Below are 27,896 nucleotides of genomic sequence, written 5' to 3'. Positions count from 1 at the left end.
AGAGAAAGGTGAACAGAAAAAAAAGGAAGGAAGCGGTAACAGCAGCAACGGCAGCAGCAGCAGCAGCAGTAGTAGTGGAGCTGACCGGACGTGAACTTCATCGAGCTGCTCACAACTATTGCTGGAATATACAGAGAATTACGACTGAACTCAAGAAAAGTAAAGTTCCCGTAAGAGTTTAAGAGCTGGCAACTATGTTTTAAAGAAGGTGGCTCTTCCGCCGGTGAGTCTCCTCCATTTCAACACTTGTGTTTTGTGTTCCCGGTGAAGCGAAAGCAGAGACCTTAACTGACGTAAAAAGCACTTTAACGTTTGTAAACGGAAACGTTTGTGCGCGAGATGTGTGTAGTTAACGGCCACTGATTCACTCTTGTGTTTGTTATTGTTGGGTGTGTATTTGTTTTAAAACCCGACCTCTTCCTTCTCCTCCTCCTGTGTGAGTGTGCGTGACTTTCCCATTCATAGTATATTCGTGACTCACAACAATAACTAAACAAAGTTGGAACATTTTATGTTGAATACAGAGAAAACAAACGACCACAAAGATAAAGGTGGAACGTTCAAAAAGTCACTTAAAATTAGAAGATAGGCTCATATAAAATGAATTATTGATCAGAATCAAAATTAACAACAAGAATTTATACTACGAAGAACCAATCTTCACAACAAAAGTTCAAAAAATATATAAAAATATATAACAAGAGTTGAATAACTGTTAATCCACTTGTTGTTCCTCCAGTAAGTGGCCAAACAACTTATTACTTTTAACATGCAGTAAGATTTGAAACAGTTTGTGACTAATAATGTGTTAAAGTCAGTCTTTTTTACCTTTTTCGATTGAAATGGGTCTCGTAAACTAACACATGGAACTTACAGTAAATAACTTTGGTTTACTGCACACAGAATAATACTTATTATTATATAATATAGTACTATTGTTTTGTAGTCTAAATTTGGCCTTCTTTCCAAGAAACAACAAACAAATATTAAACCACTCAATATGAAAACTATATGGTTAAACAAGTTGAGAGAATGAGATTTTTCTTTGAATTTTTGCAAGTTTGAATTAAATAACTCAACGTTTTGCACTATAAGCCATAGATCAGCCTCCAGTTTGTCATATACATTCAATTTAAACTATATTAAAATATTTTCTGGTCATTTTACTGATCATTTGTGTTCCAAGCTTGTTACCTTTACACTTTACTGCTGTACATTTAATTTTTCAGTTGCTGAGGTGCGAGGCCAGGTTCTCCCAGAGGACTCATTAAATTTAAATTTGACTGTGACCCAGAAAGCTCCACCCTTTATCATTAGTTTTATCTGAAGCTGTAATGCAGAAGGATTAGGTCAGGTGTCTTTAAGAATTCTTTAAATCAACTCATACACATTGTGCCGTGGCATTGTCTTCTGTGCAGGAAGAGAGGGTTTGTTCTTGTTAAAAGGGAAATTCTTTTTGTCTTTTTCAAAAACACTGCAAGCAGCGTGTTCATTACACTGAGTGTTGAGTGCATAATGAATTTATAAGCTTGCAGAAGCAGCTGTAACTGTTGCCCTGCTGTTAGTTGTGCCCTGGTAACACCATTATCCTGCATCATGATATCAGTACAAGCTAATAATCTTTTTTTTATTATTGTTGGACTCCAGTCTCAAACTTTGTTCACTTTAGTGCTATCTGACATTGGATAATAATTATTAGCTATTATTATTATTAATAATTAAATATTTTATCATACTTATCGACCATTGTCTGTTCTAAAGGGTAATTGTCAGTTTTGTTGAAATGGCCACAGTCTTATGTTTGATTCAGATTTCTTTTACACATAGGTGTTTATTATCATAAGCACATCATGCAGTGGTTCAATAATTCTCCATCCAGTCTGTAAAACCATCGCTGCAACAAATCCTTGCTTTTTCACTGAGTGCGCCATGAATCCTGTTATTGACAGTGTGATGGTGTAAAAACTGTGGGTGAAGATGATCTAATGACTCCTCCCCTTCATAAAACACATCCCAGGCTTCATGTGACAGACAGTCTCAAAGGTTAATAGGTTTTTTATTGATGTTGTGTTAACCATGTCGGCCCTGCAGTGATGTCAGAGGTGACTCATCCTCCAGGAAGGACCTGCTGCAGGTGACAACAAAGGAAATTTTGTTTTTTAATCAGCCTTATTGTTTTCCAAAGGAGACTAAATGCTTTTATTCAGCCACTGGTGGAGAGGTTAGTTTTAGTGTTAGACCGTCTGCTTCCTCTGTCTGCCTGCTCTGAATCATTCACCCTTAAATGTGGGACTCTCACATTGATTGCACACTCCATGTTTAAGATTATATATTTCTATTTTTAGCAGTGGTTATTTTTAGGAAACATTGAAGTGTCTGCAAGTCTAAAACTGAGGCTAATCTGCAGTTCTCAGACTGGTGATTAGTCCAAAAAGAACCAGCTAATTTTAGGTTGCACAGCCAATGTCAACGTGGGTGTTTAAACTTTGTTGTTTGTCCTTTTTTAAAACCCGTATGACCATTGTGGTTTGTTATCTGTTTTCACTTGTGCTGCTGCTTGTAGTAATACAATGGTGCTTGTTAAAACATCCTAATTCAAATACTTGATGTGGATAACATTCAATAGGAGAAGTGTTTGGCAGGTTAGCCTTTCAGAAAAGAGATCACTTGTTCAATCCTTGTTTTTTCTCTCTCGTTTATCTTGAAGTTTTCTCCCACAGTCCAAAAGTTGTAAGTTAGATTATCTGTATGATCTACTTCCCAGTAGCTAAAGTTGAATGCTTTCCTTGCCTGCATGCAAATCATGAATCAGAAGAATGTATTCTCTGAGGAAACCCTCTTGCAGGAAAGACTAAACATGGAAATGTATGTGTCTTGGTTTTCCAGCCAGTCATGAGACCCAAGCTCAATGCTGAATGTCACTTTGATCACTGCATAGTTGAATGCTGTTTTTTCACGGTGTCACCATTCCAGTGCGTTCCACTTGTCGTGCAGTTTTGGTTTGGCCTGCCAGCTAAAGCGGAGGTCAAGTTGCAGATATTTATTTATGACTGCATTTCCACAAGGGCTCTTCAGGCAGTACCACCTGTCATCACATCTTAAGTTAGTAATGGTCAGTTGTGTTTGTCATAGACAAAGACAGTTATTTCTGGGTGTCAAGGTTACTCCAGGTTATTGGTGAATGTGAGATGGGATATGTTCAGATGCAAAGTCTGGGTCTAAGGAAAACCTTTGGCTCTTAAGTTGCCCTTTTGGCAGTGGAAGCAACTTAATTTTCTGAGCAGCATGGTAGCTCAGGAACTTGTAGACTGACATTGAGTAATCACATGACCTGCCCATCTGTTTCTGGAACCTTTTTCCCTCAAGTCAGCTGTTTTGTGTTTGAAGTAGGGCCTGGTTGCTGCTGCTGCTGCTGGTGTCATCAGTTGCCTTTGCAGGCCCTGTATTGGACTGCACTGATGAGTGACATGTAAACCAGTCTTGGCTCAGTCAACTGTTTTGTGGACATGTAACTGTATAGTAACACGTTTCTGCCTAGTTATTTGGCTCAGGTAAATAGCATTTACTGTTTTAAGTGTTTTTTCTCTTTTTCAAATTAAGCAAGTCATTTGCAACCAAAAAACACAACTTATTTTTATTAAGGTGTTTAGGTTGAAATACTTTAAATTGTGTTTAGTAGAGGGTTAAATGACTGTGTAAATCATCTGTTGTCTGTGTAGATATTTGGGTCACTTCAGTAGAAACACTTTATATCAAATTGCTTGCTTACACTGAAGTTTTTATTTGCAAGACAATGAACTTCTTTTTTAGAAACATCTCAATCACAGTCTCTTCCTATGTTTTTTGTTTAGATTAGAATTTTAGTTTGGATAAGATTGAGGTGTGGCATAATGATAATAAATGTACAGGAGAGTTGGCTATTTAAGTCTTTAGCTAATTGCTACTTGTAGACGATTATTTGTTAATTAACTCAACTCTAAATCAGGTCATGAAACAAGGAATACTGTGACAGGTATCAAATGAAAACATTTTGAACTAGGTTGTTTGGTGCACACACAAAATAGTCACTTCATTATAATTGAAAAGCAAATAAAGTGATGACATTTCAAAAAGCTTAGTTCAGAAACTTGCCTTTAATAAAACAATTTGGAGCATTTAAAAGTCATCAAAAATAGTTGATGACTAATAGGTCAGTTAGTCATCATTCTACCAAACACCTGAAATAGATCCAGTTGTTTATCAGAATGGAACAAGTTAGAATAGAATGTAGGTTCCGTACTTGAGATTTCCAGGTATTAGTTTTCGCTTACTTCTACCATATCCCTTTTTGGGAATGTTGATTTTAAAAGGATAGCTGAGAAAAACATTCTTAAAGCTGTGATCATAATATTACTGTATGTATCTGTAGATTACCTGTAGAAACCCACAGGGCAACATAATACATGTATTGTATGCCCAAAAAGGTAAAACCTTGTCAGTTGAAGTTGAATTATAGGCGTAAATGCTAAACCAACTTGATGTGAACCACTGGACAAAGACTCTCTTAGGTCTTGTTGCCATAGCAGCATCAAACATCTCCTTAGCTGATGTTTGTACGCTAACATATTTGAGATGTTGCTGTGTCAATGAGTGCTAGTTTACATTGGCAGATAAACAATTTCAGGAGCTGATACCCAGACTTAAGCCCACTAGCATTTTACATGTAAAAACATTTTGGTGAACTGTCCCTTTTTTATTTTTTATTTTAGTCATTAACACTAATGGGATGTAACTAATTATCCCTGTTTGTAAAACATATAAGCAGTTAAACTCCTCTATCAGGTATAAATATTTCAACATTTATTGTGTGTGTGGTTTCATTTGTCATGTTTGGGTGAACATGGTTAGAATACACAATGCAAAGTATTGCTTTCTTCTCTAGTGGCTGAACCAGTTTCTCTCTGTTTTTGTCTTCTATTTGCAGCTGGAAAAGTTCAGCGTAGTCGATGGTCAGTATGTTTTGCTGCATAAAGAAGTGTCTTCAGACAGGGACATGGTTTTAACCAGGATCCTGACAATCTACCTCTACCTCTAAGTGTGGTGTCTACACCCTCAGTTTTCCCTCATAGGACTATCAAAGACTCCCTTTTTACCTCAGCACGTACTGTACTCTCACAGAGCTGTTATCAGCCAGCTCAAAGTCAATTGGCCCCTTGCTTTATCACTGCTGTTCTCAGGTGCCAATTCTCCATTGATATCACTATCTGGCCATGCACTGGGAGGAGCTGCCTGAAGCAACAATGTCACATGTACAATTTTGATGTGTGAACCCTGCAGCGAAGCAGGGGAAGGACAGGAGTTTGGTGACGAAGACGTTCCTTTTTTTGTTGTTGGTCGTGGACATGACAAGTGGGATTTTGTTCAAATGGAGCCAGACATAAAGCACGAGATGTGTCCAGAGGAAGAAATGGAGGAGGATGAAGATGAGTCGGTAAGTCACCAGGATCAAAGGTTGACATGAATGTAATCAAGTGAACCATGTACTTATTGTTTCTCTAGGCAGCAAGATTGGTCTTTGTTTTGATCATGTCAGTTTAAAATGTCAAATGTGTTGTTAACCTAAACCTTTAAGGGCATTTATTTAGTTTTTAGACTGTTTAATTTTATAATTTGAACTTCTTCCTGGTTATTATGAATAAAACCATGAAAAAGACACAGACACTAAATGAGGAACCTACAGCATTAGTCAGTTTTATGAAATGGACATTCGATAGTCTGCACATTTTTAGAAGTCGAGTTTTATTTGGAATTGTACAGGGGCATAAAGATTTACTCTGTTAATTGTTAAAGAGAAATACATATGCTTTATGGTAGAAATACTGCTCATAGTTGAAGACTTCATTGTCATTTTAATAATCATAAAATTTATCTGAGAAATGACAATGTTTTCTTCAGGAAGTATCATCTGTTCAGTTTAATTATTGTTATTTAATTATTATTACCATAAACCACATCTGACATAATGATATGATACCACACCTAAGAAGAATGAAGCGTTCCCAGCTCCAAACTCAGAGTCAAATCCTCAGCAGAAAGCACATCATGAGCAGGGATCATTTTCCAATACAAACCTAAAATGCAGAACACATTTCATTGTGTGCAGTGGTGTGCTGTGATAAGTAATTTACTTATTTGGATTGAAAAAAAAAAACAACTTTACTGTAAAACTCTCTTCTTTTTTACTTATTATAATGTTCTGCCTCAATTGTCCCCAATCATTTTTTTTTATCTCCACCAGCCATCAGAGCGACAGATTGTTGTTGGCATTTGTGCTATGATGAAAAAATCCAAATCCAAGCCCATGACTGAGATTCTGGAGCGCCTTTGTAAGTTTGACTACATAGATGTGGTCATCTTTCCAGAGGAGGTGATCCTGGAGGAACCTGTGGAGAATTGGCCTCGCTGTGATTGTCTCATCTCCTTCCATTCCAAAGGTAAACACCATAAATTATATTTTTGAAAAACCTTTTGAGTGTTATTTACCAATGCCCTAAAATTATTATTTGTTCTAAGGAGTCTGAATTTGGGTTTGTTGTATTTTCTTTTTTCATAAATTCACCTTATGAAATGATAATTCTTTACCTTGGTTTCTGCTGAAAGTTCAAAAATAGGTCAAAAATAATCTTGTAAGTGTAAAGTTCTGTTACATCACACTTTGTACTGAAACACATTCTTTTCCCCATGAATTGAACTCGAACATTTTTTCTTTTGTAATATTTGAATGTATACATTATCTTAAGATTTATCTTTATTTGTTTAGTCAAAAGTAGAATAAGAGCCCATTTTGTTCTGGCTGCACCTTCCAGTAACTGGTTCTCTGTGGCTGTAAGCCAGTTTGAAACACTGTTATGAAAGTAACATGTCATTACTGACATGAACTCAGTAAGAGTGCTTGGTTGCCGTTAGTACCACCATCAAGTGTCATTTTCTAAAATTGCCAAAATAATTACTGATTACTGAAGCTGCACAAAAGGTTTTAAACTCCAGAACACTGTGGTCTTCAAAGATAAAGACCACTGTAGTTGTGATTGATAATGAAAATGCTGGGATGACAGGAACAACAGAATAATCCAGACTAGCTCGGAGTTACATCAGAACAATTCTAATTGATAATCATCTCCCTCCTACTAGTGCCTGACAACAACCCTCAACACGCTGCCATGTTATGCTTGTAAAAAGAATAAAATAAGTACTGAAAGCAGGTGCTCAGATAATGTGTTTTGAATAATTGATTCATCTTCAATTAACCTACTAACTTAATCCTAACTTGATTGTTGCTTAAACTTAAATTATTCACTGCTGTCTGTGGCTTGATGTACACTGTTTAATAATTTGGCTCCTCTTCTAGGTTTCCCTCTAGACAAGGCTGTGGCCTACGCTGAGCTCAGGAATCCACTGCTTATCAATGACCTCAACATGCAGTATTTTATACAGGACAGGTACATTCTAACAAGTACCATACACAAATGCACAGTGGCACATGATGTAGTAGTCTCTTTATATAATTTGAGGATACCAAAAAAATAGTAGGTCTCTTCACCATACAATAGGGTTAAAAAAATGCCACAAGTCACAAACATGCCCACACACATTTACACCTGGTCAATTCTCACAATATGTATTATGATTGAAAGCATTCTTAAATGGCTGCCTGGTTTCCCCATCAGGAGAGAAGTGTACCGGATCCTACAGGAAGAGGGAATCGACCTTCCTCGATACGCAGTGTTGAACCGAGATCCTGACAATCCTGAAGGTGAAAGTTAGATTAGAAACATTGAGACTGTATTTTGTGTTATTTTAAACTTGAAATGCTAATAAGGCTTAAGCCTGTAATAACTATGAAGTGATTTAAGCGCACTATAGAGTCAACTTCAGTATTTTAGCTGCCTGCTGCTGACAATTGTTTATCTAATATAACATTTCTTATTGCAGAGTGTAACCTTGTAGAGGCAGAAGACCATGTCGAGGTGAATGGAGAGGTGTTCCATAAACCCTTTGTAGAGAAACCAGTTTGTGCTGAAGATCACAATGTCTACATTTATTATCCAACATCTGCTGGAGGAGGCAGCCAGAGACTCTTCAGAAAGGTAGATGTTAACAAAAATATCAGTCCTTCAGTCTAAATCAAAATGTTTATTTAAGTGTAAATACCTCTTTGTTGTCATTGTAGATAGGGAGTCGCAGTAGTGTATACTCCCCAGAAAGCAGTGTAAGAAAGACTGGGTCCTACATCTATGAGGAGTTTATGCCCACAGATGGTACTGATGTGAAGGTAAGTTGACCTGACAGCTAAAGGTGGTGTGACCTCATTAAAGACTTTAGGACAATATCTGTATTTTTGATGTCTTGTGTTTTGTTTTACTTGCTTTTTCTGACTGAATTTGTTGTTGATCTGTTCACCCTCTCAGGTTTATACAGTAGGTCCAGACTACGCCCACGCTGAAGCACGAAAGTCTCCTGCATTGGACGGAAAGGTAGAAAGAGACAGTGAGGGCAAGGAGATCCGCTACCCTGTCATGTTGACTGCAATGGAGAAATTAGTGGCCCGCAAAGTCTGTCTGGCTTTTAAGGTGAACTGATGTTATATTCACAGATTAAGTGATCACAAGAAGCAATGGAAAACTGAGTTTTATTTTAATTTTTCTAAATCAGGATTAGTTTGTTTGTGAGCTCTTATATGTTTTGAACAATTTAATGTGGAGATTTTTGGTGTAAAAGGAAAGAAAAAAAAGTATATTTTATTCTATATAAAAGTCTACATTTTCTGCTTCTATCAATTCAATGACCTTATAAATACAGCATGATTACATTAATACAAGTCTTCAGGAATCCAAAAAACCCTAAACATTTTTTCTAAGACTGATTCTTATCACATAATAACAGCACAATACTAATACTGCAAGACAGAAAATATTTTTAAATGCTTGTAATGCATGTCAGTCTAGTAACAATAGACTAAAAAGAAACCACTATTGCACCATTTTGTAGCTAAAAGCCTCAGTCTTTTGGAAGTCTCCAGATTCACTTCTGTCATTTTTGTGCTATTTTTGTGTCATTTCTAGCAAACAGTTTGTGGGTTTGATCTGCTTAGAGCCAATGGTCACTCCTTCGTCTGTGATGTGAACGGTTTCAGCTTTGTTAAAAACTCCATGAAGTACTACGACGACTGTGCCAAAGTCCTTGGGTGAGCCATGTTTGTGCACATAAGAGCTCGGTCTGCTACTGATTACAAAGTGTGGATCTGATATTCATTCAGTTGTGAATAGTGTAGTCAAAATGGCAAATAAAAAGAAAAGAAAATACACAGATAAATGTTTCTGCAGATTTAGTCCAACTGCCCACAAGAATGACTAATTTTGTTTTTACTAATTTTAAAAAATGTTACAAAACATTTATAAACCATCCTAAAACATGCATAATTATAGTTTAAAAAAGCACCTCCCTTTTTGTTATCTCAACTGCCAATGACTGAAGCTGTATGACCACAGAGCTAGGTTTAGTTTGTTTTTAGTTTAACTGTCATGTTAACTTGTTCAGTACCTCACTAGTGACACAACATGGTTTTAAAACGGTCACAGGTACAATTAATGTAAAACGAAATGCAACAGAAAAATATCTACCGAACTGTAAATCCGTAGAATTGATCAAGAAAATAATTTGACATTCCTGTGTGTAAAGGTTTTAATCCAGTCATACACACTGTCATTATTGACGTCATAAATCTCTCTGATTAGATTTAGAATCTTATCTTTAATTTTGTTCTTTGGTCTGGTGATTGAAAATCTCACTGGCATTCTAATCTGACTTGGAATTCGTACCAGCAACAGATTATAATAGATTATTAATTATATGCTCTGGTTCACATTTATAATGCAAAGTTAAATGGTTCTGTGTCTTTACAGGAACATGGTAATGAGGGAGTTAGCCCCACAATTCCACATTCCCTGGTCCATCCCAATGGAGGCCGAAGACATTCCGATTGTCCCAACCACCTCAGGAACCATGTACGTATTATGTAATTGTGAAATGGGGGTTGGTAGATGAACCATTTGATATTAAAATATTAGAACTGATAAACAAGTGCTTAGAAAAAAAAGTTTTCATTTCACAAAAGTAATTTGTTTTTACTAGGGAGGTCTGATATTAATGTTTTTCAGATATCTGATATGCCGATATTGTCCAAACAGTTAATTTCCGATTCTGATACCAACTGATATCTGATACCTAACTGATATCTATATTATATATATATTATTTCTGCCATGTCCCTGTGTTTTTTCATATTTTTGGAGTCTTTATTTTCAACACACATTATCACTATTTTGGTGTCATTGACCCACTGGCCTTATCTGTCTCCCTGACTCTCAGTCTTATACTTAAGATTATGATATGATAGTACCATGATGATTCTGATAATTAGAAATCCAAATCTCCGATTAAGCTCAGAGATTAGATTTGCTGAGGTGGACGGAGAAAACTCAATGTTGGTTTGCATTTTGGTCTTGTTTGCTAAATTATTCAGGATGGAGCTGCGCTGTGTTATTGCCATTATTCGCCACGGAGATCGTACACCAAAGCAAAAAATGAAAATGGAGGTTCGACATCCTCTGTAAGTCTTTGTATGTCTTACGAGGAAGACATCTTCCTCGTGATTATGGCCTCAACTGCCTCCGTTCAAGCACATACTTTTAGTTTATTGGTTAAAGTCTTTTTGTGTTAATTATTATTTCCCCTTCTCTAGGTTTTTTGAGTTGTTTGAGAGACATGGAGGCTACAAGTCTGGAAAGCTGAAGCTTAAAAAGCCTAAACAGCTGCAGGTAAAAATTGAAAAATAGATTAATGTTGATTGTGTTCCACATTATTTGTAGGTTTCACTCCTGTTGTGATATGAGCTTGTACTGCTTGTAAAGGAGTTGTTGTGATATGTGAAGAGTTGCACTTGACTTTGTAATGAAAGGAAATGTTGAAGGAAATGTACAACGATATAAACTAATCTGTGTTTCTATAATTCGTAATAAATATGGAAGAACTGTTTCTTTAGGAAGTTCTAGATATTGCACGCATGCTACTGGTTGAACTGGGCCAACACAACGACTGTGAGATTGAAGAGAAGAAATCTAAACTGGAGCAACTCAAGACTGTCCTGGAGATGTGAGTGATTCACAACCAACACTACATTACCATTTTCAACTACAAATCACTGTATTGGTTTATTGTGTGTATAAGGCAGACATTCAGTGTTTAATCTGAAATACTCTGTAAAAACCAGTTTCTGTCAACTGGTAATTTATCATCTCCATTTTACAATGAAACTTTGGTTCAAGTCTTACTGTCATCCTAGTGTCTGAGGCCAAAGTATATTGACATTTTATTGGGTCTGACATCAAATCTAACAATTTTTAACTTTATTAAATCACAGGTTAATGGTCAGGTATTCACAAGAAGGACTGTTTTGTAATGGGTGACATTTACAAAAGTTAATATTCTTGGTATTTTGGTTTTACTTTTGAGTTGAAATCTAGGGCATGTATCTATGTATCTAGGGCAGTTGAAGGCAAAGTTACATTAATAGTAAAGTATTGGTACTTTGTGTCCGTGTGAAGGCACTCCCTAACTCATACAAACAGATACACCCACATCTTTTGTCTTTGTTTACCCCTGCTGTCCTCATTGACTAGTGGTTGTCTCCTCATCTCTGATTGAAGATAAGCAATTTTTCTTATCTCAACATAAAAATGTAGTCACTTCTTAAACTCACAGACAGTAACGTTGTTAGTGGTCCACTCTACTTCCGTCTAGTGTCTCTAACTCTGCACTTGATCTTCTCCTCACTCTGCTATCCCTCTTGTCTCCTTTCCAACCATCCTTCCTCTGTTCTCTCCTAAAGGGAATCCAGCTTGAATGACACTCAGTATGAACTCTTTTCCTTTTAATTTTAAGAGATCAATTTGCTCCATTTTTTTTCTTTGTGTTCTTTACATTACACACTCTTAGACTGTATGTACAAAATATTAAGAATGTGTTTTGAAAATTGTGATTCACATCAATCACAGCCAGAAAGTTTGAAAATAATTAAACCAAGACAAATTTAAAAAGTACTGAAGGCAAATAAAATACATTTTTGGAATATTCCTAATGTTTTGTACATGTTCTGTGTAATTTCCATTAACCTTCATTCACTCTTAGTTGTTAACACTAGACACAGTAGAAAAATTTTTGGTTTTACTGTGTTTCTCTGTGTGTGAAGGACTGTGTGCTGTGTTTCTCTGTTTGCATGTCATCCACGGATCAGCAGCTCTGGTCAACTAATGTCTTCCTTCCCTTCTTCTTCCTGTCAATATTTACTCCTATTTTTGGTGATTTTATGCTTTCGTCCACGACCGTAATCTGGACATTCTAGGTTAACAAATCTGAAGGGATGTTGCTGAGTTTGTCATGTTTCTCATGTTTGTCAGCAACAACTTGTTGTTCTGTAGATTACTGATATTAAGATTTTGTCTTTTTTTTTAATCAACATTTTTGGAAAATTTGCTGTCAACATTCTCTGAAGCTGGACCTCAACTTTCTGCTAACTAAATTTTAAAGCATATTCGTATTTCTTTTTTTCTTAATTGGGTTAGGGTTAATCACAGCCCCAAGTCTTTGGCCTTAAAGTTGTTTATGTATGGTTCAGGGTCCATCATTCTTTGGCTTTGTGAGGCATCCACACAGCTGCCTGTCCTATCACAGAACACCACGTGGTCATTAGAGAGTTGAGTGTGTCAAATTGTTATGACAACACTGCACAATGTGCAAACTGAGGCTTCTGATTTTGTGTTTGTCTTTTGTTATGATTGTTACCCACACACACAGACACATCTTTACTGTGTCCTCATTAACACACATTAGGACTTCTTCTAAAAAAGATTAAGTATAACACGGCTTTTGGAGAGCTTCTGCAGATTTTCAATAAATTAGATAATTATACTAAATTAATTAATAATCAGCTGTGTGTATGGTCAGTGTGACAGATCGTCACTTTGGCTTTCATTTCACTTGAGGAGTTTCTTTTTCATGGAATGAAAGTCTTATTTTGTGTGCTGTGTATAGATGAGATATATTTGTCCCTTAGGATTTTACTTTCTGTTCATCAAATCCTTTCATTCTCTCCAGGTACGGTCATTTCTCAGGTATCAACAGGAAAGTCCAGCTAACATACCTGCGCAATGGCCAGCCCAAAGCCTCCAGTGAAGAAGAAGGTAAACATGGACATACATTTGTGTTTTTACCAACAATAGCACCTTCTGAGCTGTGTATGTGTACATTGGTGTTGTTTATATGTAAACACCTGCACATACAGGCACACACACACATATATATGTGTGTATATATATATATATATATAAATAAATAAAGAATTACTACACTTCAGACAATAGTGATTTCCCAGTTTTGTCCCAGTGTGAATAACAGATTTACTGCTGTTTGTCCAGATTCTAAGAAGGAGGGTCCTTCTCTGCTGCTGGTGTTGAAATGGGGAGGAGAGCTGACTCCTGCAGGCCGAGTTCAGGCTGAGGAGCTGGGCAGAGCCTTTCGCTGCATGTACCCAGGAGGCCAAGGTACAAATCTGACAAACACCTTTTTTTTTTTTAATATATTTATTCTTCATCCAATTGAATGCATTTGTCCTGGTTTATTGAGAATCTTATGGGGACCTGACAACAGGAAATAAATGCTTCAATAATCCCCCCCATTCAAAAACATTAACTAAGGCTGTAAAATTGACGATTAAATTATTTTTAAATAAAAGAAATAGTTCAAACCACTCTCAGTTGTTTATATTTCTGATACAATTATGTTTAATAAAACCTGCTCTGCTGCTAGGATTTACTATATATTGTCTTATGTCCTCTGAGTACCTCACTGAAAAACTACCACACAAATACTACATCACAGTTCTGTGATCTTCTGTGACCTTCACTGTTGATACCATGAGTCTTTTTAATATAGCTGTGCCTTGGTGTTAGTCAAATAAATGTTTTGATCTCCTCATGCGTTTTCCCACAATGCATGCTACCAACTTTCCAATCTGTCAGAGTGCTCATTTAGATAGACACATTGTCAGATGCTGTTTGCTTCTTTTTCCATTTTATCCACGCCGGTTGTTTTCTCACCTTTTTCCTCTGTCACATTTTTTGTCTATTAACTCTGCTGTTCTCTTCTCACCTGTTGTTGCACTGTGTAAACTACTAGCCAGTAACCGCAGGTCCTTTGGTCGTGACTCCCTCATTGACTCTGGTAAGAGAAGGGTCACATGGAAATCACTGATCTTCCACATCTCTTCGTCGTTCTGCGCGTTGTGCTGCTCCGCTCACTAACGTCCTCTGATTTTTATTTTCCCCTCTTACCATGATTTTGATTCTTGTCACAGGGCAACTAGTAATGTTTGTCAGTTTTCAGCTATAAAGGTTTTTCTGTACTGTTTGTATCATTGATACAGGCCAGTTGCTTGTTCAGGCTTGTTCAGAGTACAAGTGAAATTACTGCTGTATTGGTGATGTGGAGTAAACACTAGATGTCCTGCATTGTTATCAAATTGAATGATTCTAGACTTAATCCAGTCTAGTTTATCAATCCTAAAAAATCTTTCGGTTCCACAAAGTCATTATTAGAATATCATCAGGTAAAATTTGGCTGTACAAAGAAATGCATGAAGCCTAAGTGGGATTTGCTTTGCATCATTAATAAAGATGCTGCAGCTGCGCCAGTTTGAATATATTCAGCATGTTGGAAGTAGTTTATTGTTCGTGTTGTTTATGATCTGATCTGTGATAAAACTCAGTATCAGTAATCTGGATTATCTAACATTTATTCACTTTCATTTCATCTCTATGACCTCAAACCATGCAGTTTAAGACATATGAGCTGTGGAAATGTATAAAAATGATATTGAGGGAAACTATTTGAACTGAAAGTGAGTGTTGCACTTTCACAAGCTAGTGCTTGTCTGTTTACTTTTAATGAAAACCTTTGGTACTTTGGGGTACAATCAATATTCTGTTGTATTTTTGTTTACATCTTTCATGACGAAACTTTCGACTTGGTCCCTTTAACCATCATTCTCATCTCTGTGTACCATCATATAGGTGACTATGCTGGGTTTCCTGGGTGTGGCCTCCTTCGTCTTCACAGCACTTACCGCCATGACTTGAAGATTTATGCCTCTGACGAAGGCAGGGTGCAGATGACAGCTGCCGCTTTTGCCAAGGTAATTCTGTCTTTAACTATTCTGTATCTGATTTTACTTCTGAGATGTTTTGTCACATCATGGGTACAACATCTTTTCATTCACCACTTGTTCCTTTACTAGAATATAGAAAAATCTCCCTCTGAAAAACTCTTTTGTAACATACATCACTAATTGGTGTCTCTTCAGGGCTTGCTTGCTCTTGAAGGAGAGTTAACGCCAATTTTGGTCCAGATGGTCAAAAGTGCCAACATGAATGGGCTACTGGACAGTGACAGTGACTCATTGACTGACTGCCAGCAGAAGGTGAAAGCCAGACTCCATGAGATCATGCAGAAGGATCAAGATTTTGCATCAGAGAGCTACGAGAAGGTACAGGGCAACCAGAAATTTTGGAATATGACATTTCTAGATATGACTTGATGGCACAAATATGAAAAAAATTAGGTACACTTTTTTGAGATTTACTATCACTTGGTTCCAGTTGGCGCCCACAGGTAGTCATTCACTAGTGAACTCCATGAAAGTCATAGAGAATCCTGTCAAAACCTCTGACAAGGTTTACGCCCTCATCCAGAGTCTTACCACACAGATCAGAAAGAGACTAGAGGACCCTAAGTCTGCAGGTAATGTGATTCCTAGGTATTATTTATCCTACCTTTTGTGTGTGTCACACAGATGCAAGGATTATTCCTTGTAGTGAAAAGATGACATTTTGATGAATGATGATAAATCATTTTGTGCTTTTCTTTTTTCAGACTTGCAGCTTTACCACAGCGAGACATTGGAGCTGATGTTGCAGCGCTGGTCCAAACTAGAGCGAGATTTCCGCATGAAAAATGGTCGATATGACATCAGCAAGATCCCAGATATCTATGACTGTATCAAATATGATACACAGCACAACTCTACTCTTACATTGGAGGACACACTGGAGCTGTTTAGACTGTCTCGTGCCCTTGCTGATATAGTCATACCACAGGTGTTGTAAAAAATATAATTTGTAGCATCCTTGTGTTGTTTTTGTGATTGGCTATTTGCACAACATTGCATTTCAGTGTAATACGTATATTTTCTTCCCTCCTGTCAAACGTATGCATATACATTTTATTATAATATATGCAGGTTTAGAAAGTTATTCACAGGACCTTTTTATTCCCCTTTTTTAATTCTTAACAGGAGTACGGCATCAGCAAAGCTGAGAAGCTGGATATCGCTCAGGCTTATTGTGTTCCTCTGCTGAAGAAAATCCAGTTGGATCTACAGAGGACCCATGAGGACGAGGCTGTTAATAAGCTGCACCCACTGTTAGTATAGTAGCTGAAACAGAAGCACACTCACACACAAGCATGATGACATGCATTTTTGTTTATGATAGTAACTTTATGATGGTCTTTCTGATAAATGAGCTTTTGTATGATTTCCTCCTCAGATATTCCCGGGGTGTGATGTCTCCTGGTCGTCATGTACGCACACGTCTCTACTTTACCAGTGAAAGTCACGTCCACTCTCTGCTCAGCATATTCCGCTACGGAGGACTGCTTGATGTATGCTGTTATCATTATTGTGCCTACTACAGTTGTTTTTTTAGAATAAGATCAGATGTAAAATAGTTTTGCAATTGAATTTGTGTTAGCAACAGTAAGATAAAGGAAATTAAAATTATTTATAAATTCAGCAGGGTTTGTAGGCATTTTTAAAACATTGAGTGCTCGAGATTGAGATATAGTTTGAAAATACATCCATTTTGATTTGTTTACTTATTTGAAACATGTAGTGATGTCATCAGATAAGTGCCACTAATTAGACAGTTGGCTCATATTTGCTTAAAATTACACACTGGTCACTTTTTAAATATGACTCTGCTAATAAACACTTGTTAATTGATACAGAAAATATTTTTTCTTCTGCAAAATTTTATTTAATTCCTTAATGAAAACACTGGTTACTGTAAGTTACCTTTCTTCCACAAAAATGGTATACTGTGTGATTCTCCCAGGAGGAGAAGGACCAGCAGTGGAAACAAGCAATGGACTACCTGAGTGCAGTGACTGAGCTGAACTACATGACCCAGATTGTCATCATGCTTTATGAAGACAACAACAAGGTCAGCCTGCAGAGGTCTTCTCATCCTTTGTTTGATCTGTGGTAATTACTCCTGATGAATATATATATTGTTTATGTGTGTGGGATAAACAGGATCCTTCCTCAGAGGAACGCTTCCATGTTGAGCTTCATTTCAGTCCAGGAGTCAAAGGTTGTGGGGACGATGAGGAAAACATTCCCCTTGGCTTTGGTTTCCGCCCAGCCTCCTCTGAGGTGTTTCAACAAGTGTTTTTTAATTTCTTTAAAACTGTTGATGTACAATTGCACTCACAAGTTCTTTTGTCTTGAGAACTTGATATTTAATTACAAATAGTATCATTTTGTCTGCTGTGACTATTTCAGAATGAAGACAAAAAGCCAAATCAAGGCAGTCTAGAAGACTTGTCTCAGGACCAACCAGATGAGGCACTTCCTCTTTCTGACCCAATCAACATCCAAAAAAAATCTCCTATGATTCGTAACCGGAAGGGAGGCTCCATGGAGGTAAACAAGATCATAGATTATAGATCCCTGACATTTACGATGTTTGACATTGGTGAGACCCGTCGGTGACACCCATGGTCTTATGATTCTTCTCAGGTCCTCTCTGAGACGTTGCCCACCCAGTCCTCTAAAGGCAGCACGTCCCACCGTCTCTTTCCCACGTCTTCACGCCACTCTCCTGAGATCAAACCAAGCAGTGGCCTAGGTGAGCATTTAAATTTCCTTTATATATCTGTGTGTGTTTGGTTGGGAAAGTAAGGAAAAGATACGGGGGAGGGGCACTCATGTCAACAGACACTACCCTCTCATTTATTTCCAGCTGTCATCACCTCAACCCTAGCTCTGACCTCCACCTCACCCTCACGCCCTTTTCAGTGTCTCGTGCTTTTCTTTGTCTGCTCTTCCCTTTCCATCACCCCCACCCACTCTCCATTAGTCACATAGCTTCCACTCAGCTTAGCAGCAGGCAAACAGGCGCAGACCCTATGCCCCTTAGCAGCAGGCAAACAGGCGCAGACCTCAAAATATGTAGGCAAGAGGTTAGAGGCAGAGCCGTACTCATGGCCAAATACAGCCACAGTGTTGAGAGAAGCACTGATATCTTCTCTTGGTGATAAGCTGACAACATTGGACGTGTACTTTAGGTGTTACTACGTACATTACATTATTGGAGTACTGTATTTTATTTTTAATGTCTGCACAGAAATCATGCAGCCAAGAATCTTATGACGATATCAATATCTTAGCACCAGTAGCACCAAGGTCTTATTCAAACTAATTATACACAGGGTATAATGTTTTTTTTATTATTATTTAAATTGATTTTATATATTTCAAAGTTATTCTAAAAAAGGAAAATACCATATTTTAAAATATCTGCGTAAGTTAATTGCTAGTTATACATCAAAACTGTTTTGTCCTGGCTCTCACTTCGTCAATATCATGTCCCAAAAATAACTTCAGGACTAAATTAAACCAGATGACACACAGCTTTAAGTACATTTCATTGGCTATGTAACTTGTAAATACTCTCCATTAAAAAGCCCTGTGATGCTACATGTTGACATCAAGCTCTTTATTAACTTAAATGTGTTAGATTATTTAAATTGATGTATTTAGAAGTATGTAATGCAACCTGATCCTGTGGCGCTATGAACCAGCCAAGAATCACTGTAATGTCTTCCAAAAATTCAAATTTTACTGTATGTAAATGTCACAAGGCATGGATTCTCACTCAACAACCTGCTAACCTACAATTCTTACATATGCATGAATGGTCGTCTGCTAGCACAACCAGAAAGGCAGAGCTCCCTGTTTAAATCATTTATACTGTTACATGTCACATTTGTAGTTAAAAATGTCAACCATTAATGTCATTTTACCCAAAGATAGATGATTTACATTGTTCTTCTGTTACCAATAATGTCCTTAGAAAGAGGAGTAATGGTAATGTTACTTTTTGCAGGCATTTCTTTTTGTTAATTTTAATTGTCTCAGAGAGACTGTATAAAAGGACAATAAGCAAACACATCAGCACGTGTATGTGAGAACAATTAAATCAATCAAGTGTAAACGTTAACATCTATGCTGCCATTCAAAAGGAATGTACGTCTCATAAACGTAATGTCTGGAAAAACCAATTGTTTTTGTGTAACATCGTTGAAGTCCATCTAAATTCTGTAGTTATAAGTTGACACGTCCTTCAGTTTTACCAACAACACTGGCACACAGACAGGCAGCAGGTGTCATGGAGGTGCCCCCCCATCAGCTGCTTGTCATATCTTTGCTCTGTTTTTAGAACATAGTATTTAGGCCCGACTTTGAGGCCCCCTTTATTTTTAAATTTCCTTGAACAAAAGTAAAATGTGTAAGCTGGAGGCTCAGTATCCGATGATCTGACATACTGCGATAAATGCAATATTAATAAAACCTAATTTGAAGCGCAGCTGTTTTGTTTTAGCAGAGATGAGAGCTAATTCGGCTGGAGCATTTGAAGAATCTAGTTTCTATACTAGAAAGAGTTTTAACATTACTGCTGTTTTGTTACTCACCAAACATGTGTTTTGTATATTGTGTCTTTTCCAGTGATATAGCTATACAGCATAGAGAGTTAAGATGCTGTTGTGTAAATCTGATAACTGCCATATAAATAAGTGGAGGGAGTTGTTAAATATTTTTCTTTTTATCAAACTTCTTTCTTTGTATGATTATTGTGATTACTGCTGTTAAGGATTTTGACAACATTGTAAGTAAACAAAGGTGTACACACACACAATTGCCAGAACTGCCTGTAGCCACTGTTTGTTATGGCAATAACGGCATGGTGTGTAATTGAAACTAATGCTCACCCTTAACACCTTCGTCCATTTCCTCAACTCCCTGCACACCTCCTCCACCTGGCTCCTCCTCTTCCTCCTCATCCTCCTTCCCCTCACACAGGCTCGCTCTGCTCTGGCCTCTTCAGTGCCTCGGTCCTCGGCGTGTCCTGCAGTGCCCCCAACCTGCGGGACTATGTCCGCACACACCACCACCATCACCATCGAAAACCACCACTGTCCCCTGGCAGTCTGCCATGTCAGAGTGGCATGTTTGGTACGTTCACGCCACTGTCTTTTCTCCTCCACATGGCGGCTTTCTTTAAATCAAACTGTCCCTTAAGTCTTTTTGGGCTTGGAAACATTTTACTTCTTCTTTGTCGCCCTCCTTTTACTTTCAGCTTCTTTGAGTTATTTTCAAGTTTTTTTTTTGGTTTTCTTTTGGGTGGGGGCACTGTCGCTGTTTCTTGTAACAAGGATCCATCAATATATCTCTCACTTTCTTTTTCGAAACACATTTCAGAATGTTGCAACATTTAAGAGATTAACACCACTGGGTGCATGATGATGTCACAGTTTGCCAAAGAGGGATTGGCTATATGGAAAATGCCGAGCATGCAAAGTTGCATTGCATGGTGTAATGGGTTTCTTTTTCTCCTTAAAAGCATGAGCGCACACTGATTTCTTCTTCTTTTTTTTTTTGCATTTGGTTGTGCATTGTTGATTAAGAATAGATCCTCATGACCATACTAATATAAATTTTTTTTTGCATTTGGTTGTGCATTGTTGTTGCATTTAAAGTTTAAAACTTTAAAATTCTACTGTATCTTAAAATATCCACCCTCCTTCATTGTCTATATTTTATGCTGCATTTGTGACACCACTGAGTCTGTTTTCACCAGCAACCTTAATCAGATTAATTTGTAAATTTTCCCTGACCTCTTGTGGCTTATGATTATAAAAGTCTCAAGTACCTTTTCTAGTAACTTACAGTAAATGTGTGTATACGTTTGTTCCCACTTCTAGTCTTGAAAAAGTAAAAAAAATACATTTGTCCACTAGGTGTCAGTGTGGGTCAGGGCTACAATGCCAGGGGCAAACTGACACTTTGTTTTTAAAGACTACTACTTTATGCTGTTCAGTCAACATAAGAAAGAGAGTGAGGGGGACTTCAGTTGTGGTTTCAATCCAGATCTGAGCTTGAAATGCTGTACTTTCATTTGTACTATGGTTGTTTTTATAAAAACACATTTCCAGAATGATTTTCTGGTATCTAAAAAAACAAATTTCCATTTCTTTACACTGATTTAGGTCATGTGTACAGGAAACCAGATAGGAAAAACATACTCATAAGCGTTATAGGGAATTTCTAAATGTTTTCTCCTTGGTGTAGATAAAAAGTGGATCCTAACCTTAGGGCTGGCAGTCAAAGCTTTGTTGAATGTTGTTGTCATTGCCTATCCACCTCAGGTTGGATGTCAGTAGAGAAAAAGACATTTGAGAGCAAACTACATGAAGTGAAAGTAGACACATGTAAACCAACAATCAGCTTGTGGTTTAGTTGTTGGCAAAGGTTTTTAGCCCCCTTGGCTGTTGTGGCTCAGCTTGTTAAAATACTTGTGGATCACTTGACTCATTGCAGTAAAACAAAAACAAAAAACAACAACTCGCATTTGTGATTAAGAAAACACCAGCGAATATTCTCCTGACTCATCAGTTCATTTTTGTCTGTTTTTTCCCCTGCAGCTACTGTGGAGTTTCATTCTCAGACAAAATGGGCTTTTAGCTGCAAAGTCAGTACCAGCAGAGTCATTGGAGATCAGTATTCAAAACAAAAACCAAAATTAATATTTACATATTCTTAGATCATGGTTGACTTCAAGGATATTTTTTCAAAAATTAAACCTATTTTCTGTGCCATCACACACAAAAAAAGATTTTATGTTAGATCCAAAACTATATATTTTCATTATCTATAAATTTGATTATGATTCATTATTGTAATAAGTAATCTTACAGTTTGCTGTACTCCACAGAAGTAAAAAAAAAAAAAAAAAAGAAGACTGGAATCTCGGACGGTTTCCCGTCACAAACATGGCATCGATCTCCTGCATGATCATTATTAAACCACTATATTGGCACCATCAACTCCACCATCTTCAGTTGTCTTCTCCAGACAGATACAGTAGATAGACAGACATGGATAAATGGACTCTGTGTTTTCTCTCCTCTTCTTCATCTTCACTACCTTTGTCTTCTTCATCATCAACTTTTTGTTCCTCTTTTTTATTTTAACTTATACCAGCAAACAATCAGGCAGAGGGGCAGACACAGGAACCAGCAGTCCCAGTAACACCAGTTACCTCTCTTATCTCCTCAGAGCTGTTCTCTATGCCGGCAGTAAAGAGATTTTCTGTGTCGTTTGCCAGGCATCCGACTAATGGTATGTCTGAATTTATTCAAGTTCATTTCGAAACTCCTCCAGTTTTTCCTTTTCATCTTGCATGGCCTCTTTGGGGGAAGACATTTTTTATGTTTCTATTTTGGGAGTCTGACATTTGCCTGAGATAATTACAGTTTCTCCAGGATGAGAAGACAATTACACTGGTTTCTGTTTCTCCACACTGTTTGTTTTTTAGCCTGTTTTGGTTTTGACACTCGCCTCTAACATCACCTGCACTGCCTGCATTCGTTAAATTAGCTCCTGTAGTTTTGCTGTTACCTCACAGCATGGGTGTATGCACCTAATGAAAGTGCTATATAACGCCTGCCTTATGTGTATATTGTGTGCACAAATCACAGCTTTTTTTTTTTTACTTTTTGTTCATTTTGTCACTCACACATTTATTGTAATAAAATCTTGACCATAGCTGCGAAAACTAACCTGGAATACAGCTTTGAATTTGAATTGAATTTTTAAAGTAAATTCTTTGCTGTGGAAAAAGTTTTAAATAATGAAAAAGTCAATTTTGGGTCCACAAATATGAAAAAGAAAAAAACTGCATACATTTTATTTAGGCCTTGACCCAAAACTTGCAAACAAATGCTGTTGCTGTACGTTGTTAGTCATTGCTATGGACCTAATATTTATTGATTTGAAGCAAATAGTAAACATAGCTTTAAAGGTAAAGAAATCTTTGCTTAAGAATTCTTCTTTTCATTATATATCATTATTTACATATATACTGTATGTGTATATATATAGTTAGTCATAGACCAAAAGTCTTTATCACTTATGGTGAATGCTATTACTATTAACCTCTGATGTTGCTTAAGTCAACCAGTTAGCTCATCATCGTCTCCTTTCTCTCACCAACTGGTAAGTGACACTGTTCATTTTGATTGAGTATTTTCTTTTTCTCCTGACTGTTTTGCCAAGCGTAAGACTTTAATGTTCAACTGCTGGGTATGTTACAGTCCTGGGTGTCACCTCTATTCTACTCCATTTATTCCCACTTCATCCTGTTAAATCGATCTGTGTTTATAGTCTGTGAGAGGGAACACCGAAGTACTATATCAGTATAAAGTACATATATGTATGAGCATGGTATGAAGGTTAACCTGGAGAATTGTGCGAAACTGACTTCATCTACCTGTACCTTGTTAAAAAACAGCAACAGTGTTGCTATGGAAAATAGCTGTAGTGAAGTACACACCCTGTTGTTTGAAGGTCTGATAATCTTTCTGCTGTCTTTGAAAGCTGACTGAGGTTTCATACAGTATAAAACTGTAAAACTGCAGCTTTGTCTCGCTGTCTTTGTTCAGTTACTAATGCCAATCAACCAGTGTACAGTACGTGTTCTGTCTACAACCACTTAAGCACCAGGTGTTTGTTCGTCTGGCATTAGTTCCATCATAGCTTACCTTGCTGTATATACAGTATGCTGTACATTTCTTGAAGGCCTCCTGGATGTTTGATCAGAAACTCCTCATATATATGGAGCCTTTGCAACAGCTTGTTATATTTACCTGAACATTTAGTTTTCTCTCTTTGCTTCCATGTCATTTCTTGACAATTCATGCTTGGCAGAAAACGTGCTCCCCTTGATTCCTGTATGCAGATATTATTTTCATATCCTTTTCTTTTGAAGTAGGAAAATGAGACATCTATAAAATTGCCGGTGCAGGTTTTGTCATGTTTTTCTAGTACTGAGCTAATATTGAGCCGAACTATTGGGACAACCAGCGGCCTCATTGTTTACAAGGTTTTGATTTGATGAGATTCTTGTAAAGGACCATGTGAAAACAATTACAGCTGTACTGTGACTGTTTCTCCACTAGTGACTCTGTGAATCTGTCAGAGCTAAATGACACACTGCCTCTGAAACATGTAACCACTGCAGTAATTATCCACTGGGAGCCTCTTTGTTTCTTTGTTGAGCTGCGGTGGTGACTCTTTAAAAGTGGTAAACAGTTCAGTGACAGTACAGTTTGTATCTCAACTTTTAACACAACTCCATGTTAGGCTGTGTATAATAAGGATTTTTCATCAATGCTTTTAGATGTAATGTATTGTTTCGTGCTGTTTCCTCATCTAGGTAGTGAGGAAATTGGCTTAATACATATATTACATTTTAAAATTCTCTCCTTTTTGAAACTTTTTGTATTAAATTTATGTTTGAGGGTTGTCCTAAACTGAACCCTTTAACTTAACATTAAAGTGAGAAAGAACTCCACTGTAGTCAATAGTCTAAACATCTAACAACTGACAAATGATAACACTTGGTTGTCAAAGTCAGATGTCTGGTCTCACTAATAGAAAGAAATTAAACTTTGCTATGTTGCTTGTAAAACATTGTTGTGTGACCCATTTTGGCTGCTGAAATATGTTTTTGCACTGTTTATAAACTGACACAGTTTCGCCAGCACTTTTCCATGGAGAATACCATACATTTGCTGTCTTTCTTTCTGTCCTGTTTGTGCTGCAGGTTTTGAAGGCTGCTCCATGGTGCCCTCTATCTACCCACTGGAGACACTGCACAACCTGCTCTCACTGAAGCAAGTGGAAGAGTTTCTCAACAAGGTGTGTGAGAGCAGCAGCGAGGCCCATGCCAAAACCATGAAAGGTAGGTCAGGACTGTCTGATTTCTTATGAGGTACAGAAAATGACATCCCTTTAAAGAGTAAATACTTTATTTTATACTATAGATTTAATTGTGGTATTTAGGCATCAGGTTGAAATCCTTGAAAATTACCAATCACTCAGATATAATGACATTCTTGGCTGAGATGGATGTTGTTGTTGTTTTGTCTTGTGGCTGCAGCTCTCTCCAGCCTGTTTGACTCTCAGAGCCAGACGTCTCTGTACGGCCTGCAGCAGACTCTGTCCTCCTCTGAATCAGAAACATCTCTACAGCCTCCAAGTCAGCCTCTGTGGCGTGAGTGTCTTTATAGTGATATAATAATGTACAATACATTCCTCTGACATGTAGTTTTAAAGTATTTATTCTCTAACTTGGGGCTGAAAATGTTCTGAAGTCCACAATTAACCTTAAACACAATCTTGAGGACACTTTCTTTTTGGAATAAAAACACAGAATATGACTTTTACATTTGAGAATTACCCTTTTCAACCAACCTCCTCAGCAGCAATGGAAAGCTCTCATGTGTGAAGATGAGTAACTCGAAAAGACATTGCCAGCTCAGCAAAACCCTGATGGAGATAAATGGAGCACGGTCAGTGTGACCTTCATGTTGAAAGGAGCAGATTTGACCTAATAGATGTTCTGTGATCTCTGATGACCCAGTGCTTACAGATACTGAATCATGAGAGACAAGGTCACACTGTTGGCTAAAAGGCAAACGTCCTTGACCAGAGCACCTACAGTAACTAAGGCCACAGCTGATAACTCCTCTTTATTTTTTAGTATTGGTGCTTATTCATGTTGGTGTAAAACATCTGAGTTCTACATAGTTACCAGAAGAAATGAATCAGAAAACTCACATCACCATTTTTAAAAACACATTCTATTTAGCCTTTGGTATTTGTGCTTCGAGAATAATTTGAAATTGTATCCTGGTTAATTATGAGTTGAACTATGAGTTTTGTCTCACCCAATAGGCTTCTTCAGTTCTAACCAATAGCTGGGAAGTCTATACAGTACATAGATACTGTAAATACAGTATTCTCTATCTGCATGGCTTCTACATGATGTGAATCAATGGAGTGAATTTTAAATTATACTGGTGATGAGTATATGGTTGTTTACTTGTCAAATTATTAATGTGATACATTTCTTTGTTTTTTTTTTTTAGATGGCAGTGTACCCTCCAGTGCTGTATCCAGTGCAGGCCCCTCCTCCCCGGTTACAGAAAACTCTGGCATGAACTTCAGCTTCAGTGAATGAATTGGAGAATAGGTCAGTTTGTCTTTTCCTGTTACACTTTCAGGATCTTTTGCCTTGGGTGTTACAAAAAGTCAGACTGTAATTAAAAACACCTTTAATTGTACATTGGTTCCTGTGGAGCAGCTGGATGATGCAACACCAGCTCTGCTCCCGACAGAGAAGCTTCAGAGGACTTTCCTAAGTTTGTAAAACCCACATCCACAGAAGCTGTGCCTTCAATATAGTTGCCTTTAAAATCCAAAACCCAAATCTGTTTTCATTTGAACCTTCAAGCTGTCACATATTCACAGTTGAGATTTTATCAAGTAACTGTGTCCTATTTTCTACTTCTGACTGTTGCATTACAGCTACACAATCTCAGTCAACTGTAATCTAGACAGGGAATGAAGCTGAGCCTGAAATGTCAGATAAAAAAAAATCCAGGTATGACAAATGTTTTCGATTGTTAAGACTTGAATGTGTTCTTCAAAGTAAAGATGGCACACAGGCATGGACCAGGTATCACTGATTAACATACTGGAATACAGGGGGTGTTAGACACACTAACTCTGACAGTTTCTGCTGGTCCTGAAGCTGAAAACCTGCTGTGTAAGGCTTTAGCACAGGGTTATGACTGGAAAAGGTCGATGTATTTTTCTCAAAATAGCGTTTCACATTTTCATCCCAGTTTGAAAAGATAACTCTGCTTCCTGGACCTTTTTCATGGACCATTTTAAAAATCCAACTGCTGCGTAGCTGGTGTAACATTCAATTACATTTACTGCCTCGTGACGTAGGTGTGTTTTTCTGGAAACAACAGAATTATAGGAGTTGTATTCCTAAATGGGGCTGTAGATGTCCATACAAGTTTTTACTACACTGCTGTGTTGTGACAGGTGGACCTGGTCTGTACTGACCACTGGTTCTAGAACTAAAATGACTCCTAGTGTAAACCAGGGTAAACATAAATGTACTGACCTGCCTGGACCTGCTGAGACACAACAAATGTCTGTATATTTTTGATGCCATTGAGAAATCTTTAACTTTGAATAGTATTAATAACTTTTTAAGTCCATGTGTTTCAATGTAGTAAATTTTACTTGAGTATTTATGTGATTATTTAAAGTGTTATTTAATGCCAACCAAAGACATTTGTGTTTTCTGTGACACGTTCGGTCACTGTAGAACAAAGGCCATATAAATGTGTTTAAGTGATAATTAAAAAAAAAGTTAAAAACAAAAATGAGAATAGTGTGTGTGTGATTCTGGTACAACTACCACGTGTGTTAAGCTGTGGGTGTGTACCTACATTAAAATATCATAGGGAGCATTTCTGCAATTCTGACCTTTAGCCTCTTAGTGGATGGTCAACAGGTCAGGTGACCACACTTACCCATTGGT

At 37.3% G+C, this 27,896-nt stretch overlaps 1 protein-coding gene across 9 annotated transcripts; it reads left to right on the top strand.

The window, feature by feature from the left end:
* The first annotated feature begins 2 nt into the window (after positions 1-2).
* Positions 3-27,896, top strand: ppip5k1b (diphosphoinositol pentakisphosphate kinase 1b). 9 transcript variants are annotated; one of them, XM_017032952.2, is made up of 32 exons: positions 3-223; positions 4,964-5,216; positions 5,317-5,470; positions 6,278-6,473; positions 7,388-7,478; positions 7,707-7,792; positions 7,972-8,126; positions 8,210-8,311; positions 8,448-8,609; positions 9,102-9,223; positions 9,942-10,043; positions 10,562-10,648; positions 10,781-10,856; positions 11,081-11,190; positions 13,192-13,277; positions 13,512-13,637; positions 14,272-14,316; positions 15,165-15,286; positions 15,455-15,637; positions 15,750-15,891; positions 16,024-16,247; positions 16,445-16,572; positions 16,698-16,812; positions 17,265-17,372; positions 17,465-17,584; positions 17,714-17,854; positions 17,951-18,059; positions 20,294-20,446; positions 22,550-22,612; positions 25,098-25,235; positions 25,434-25,547; positions 26,425-27,896. In XM_017032952.2, the coding sequence occupies exons 3-32, from the start codon at positions 5,405-5,407 to the stop codon at positions 26,514-26,516; spliced, it is 3,564 nt and encodes a 1,187-aa protein (XP_016888441.1). In that variant the 5' UTR covers positions 3-223; positions 4,964-5,216; positions 5,317-5,404; the 3' UTR covers positions 26,517-27,896. The 9 variants fall into 9 exon arrangements, with proteins under 9 accessions (XP_016888441.1, XP_016888438.1, XP_024912165.1 ...); XM_017032949.2 differs by having other exon boundaries at positions 4,964-5,470; positions 26,425-26,528; positions 26,640-26,759; XM_025056395.1 differs by lacking the exon at positions 3-223 and adding an exon at positions 2,116-2,134 and having other exon boundaries at positions 4,964-5,470.

The sequence above is a fragment of the Cynoglossus semilaevis genome, chromosome 6 (assembly GCF_000523025.1).
Source record: "Cynoglossus semilaevis isolate Cse_v1.0 chromosome 6, Cse_v1.0, whole genome shotgun sequence".
Lineage (NCBI taxonomy): Eukaryota > Metazoa > Chordata > Actinopteri > Pleuronectiformes > Cynoglossidae > Cynoglossus > Cynoglossus semilaevis.
Note: the sequence above shows the minus strand (reverse complement) of the source record. Positions and strands in the feature narration are given on the sequence as shown.

Coding starts and splice junctions, on each gene's coding strand:
- ppip5k1b (XM_025056395.1), top strand. CDS start 5,300: ATGTGTGAACCCTGCAGCGAAGCAGGGGAAGGACAGGAGTTTGGTGAC. Junction 8,312..8,447: donor CAGATGGTACTGATGTGAAG/GTAAGTTGACCT, acceptor TCACCCTCTCAG/GTTTATACAGTAGGTCCAGA. Junction 17,855..17,950: donor GGAAGGGAGGCTCCATGGAG/GTAAACAAGATC, acceptor GATTCTTCTCAG/GTCCTCTCTGAGACGTTGCC.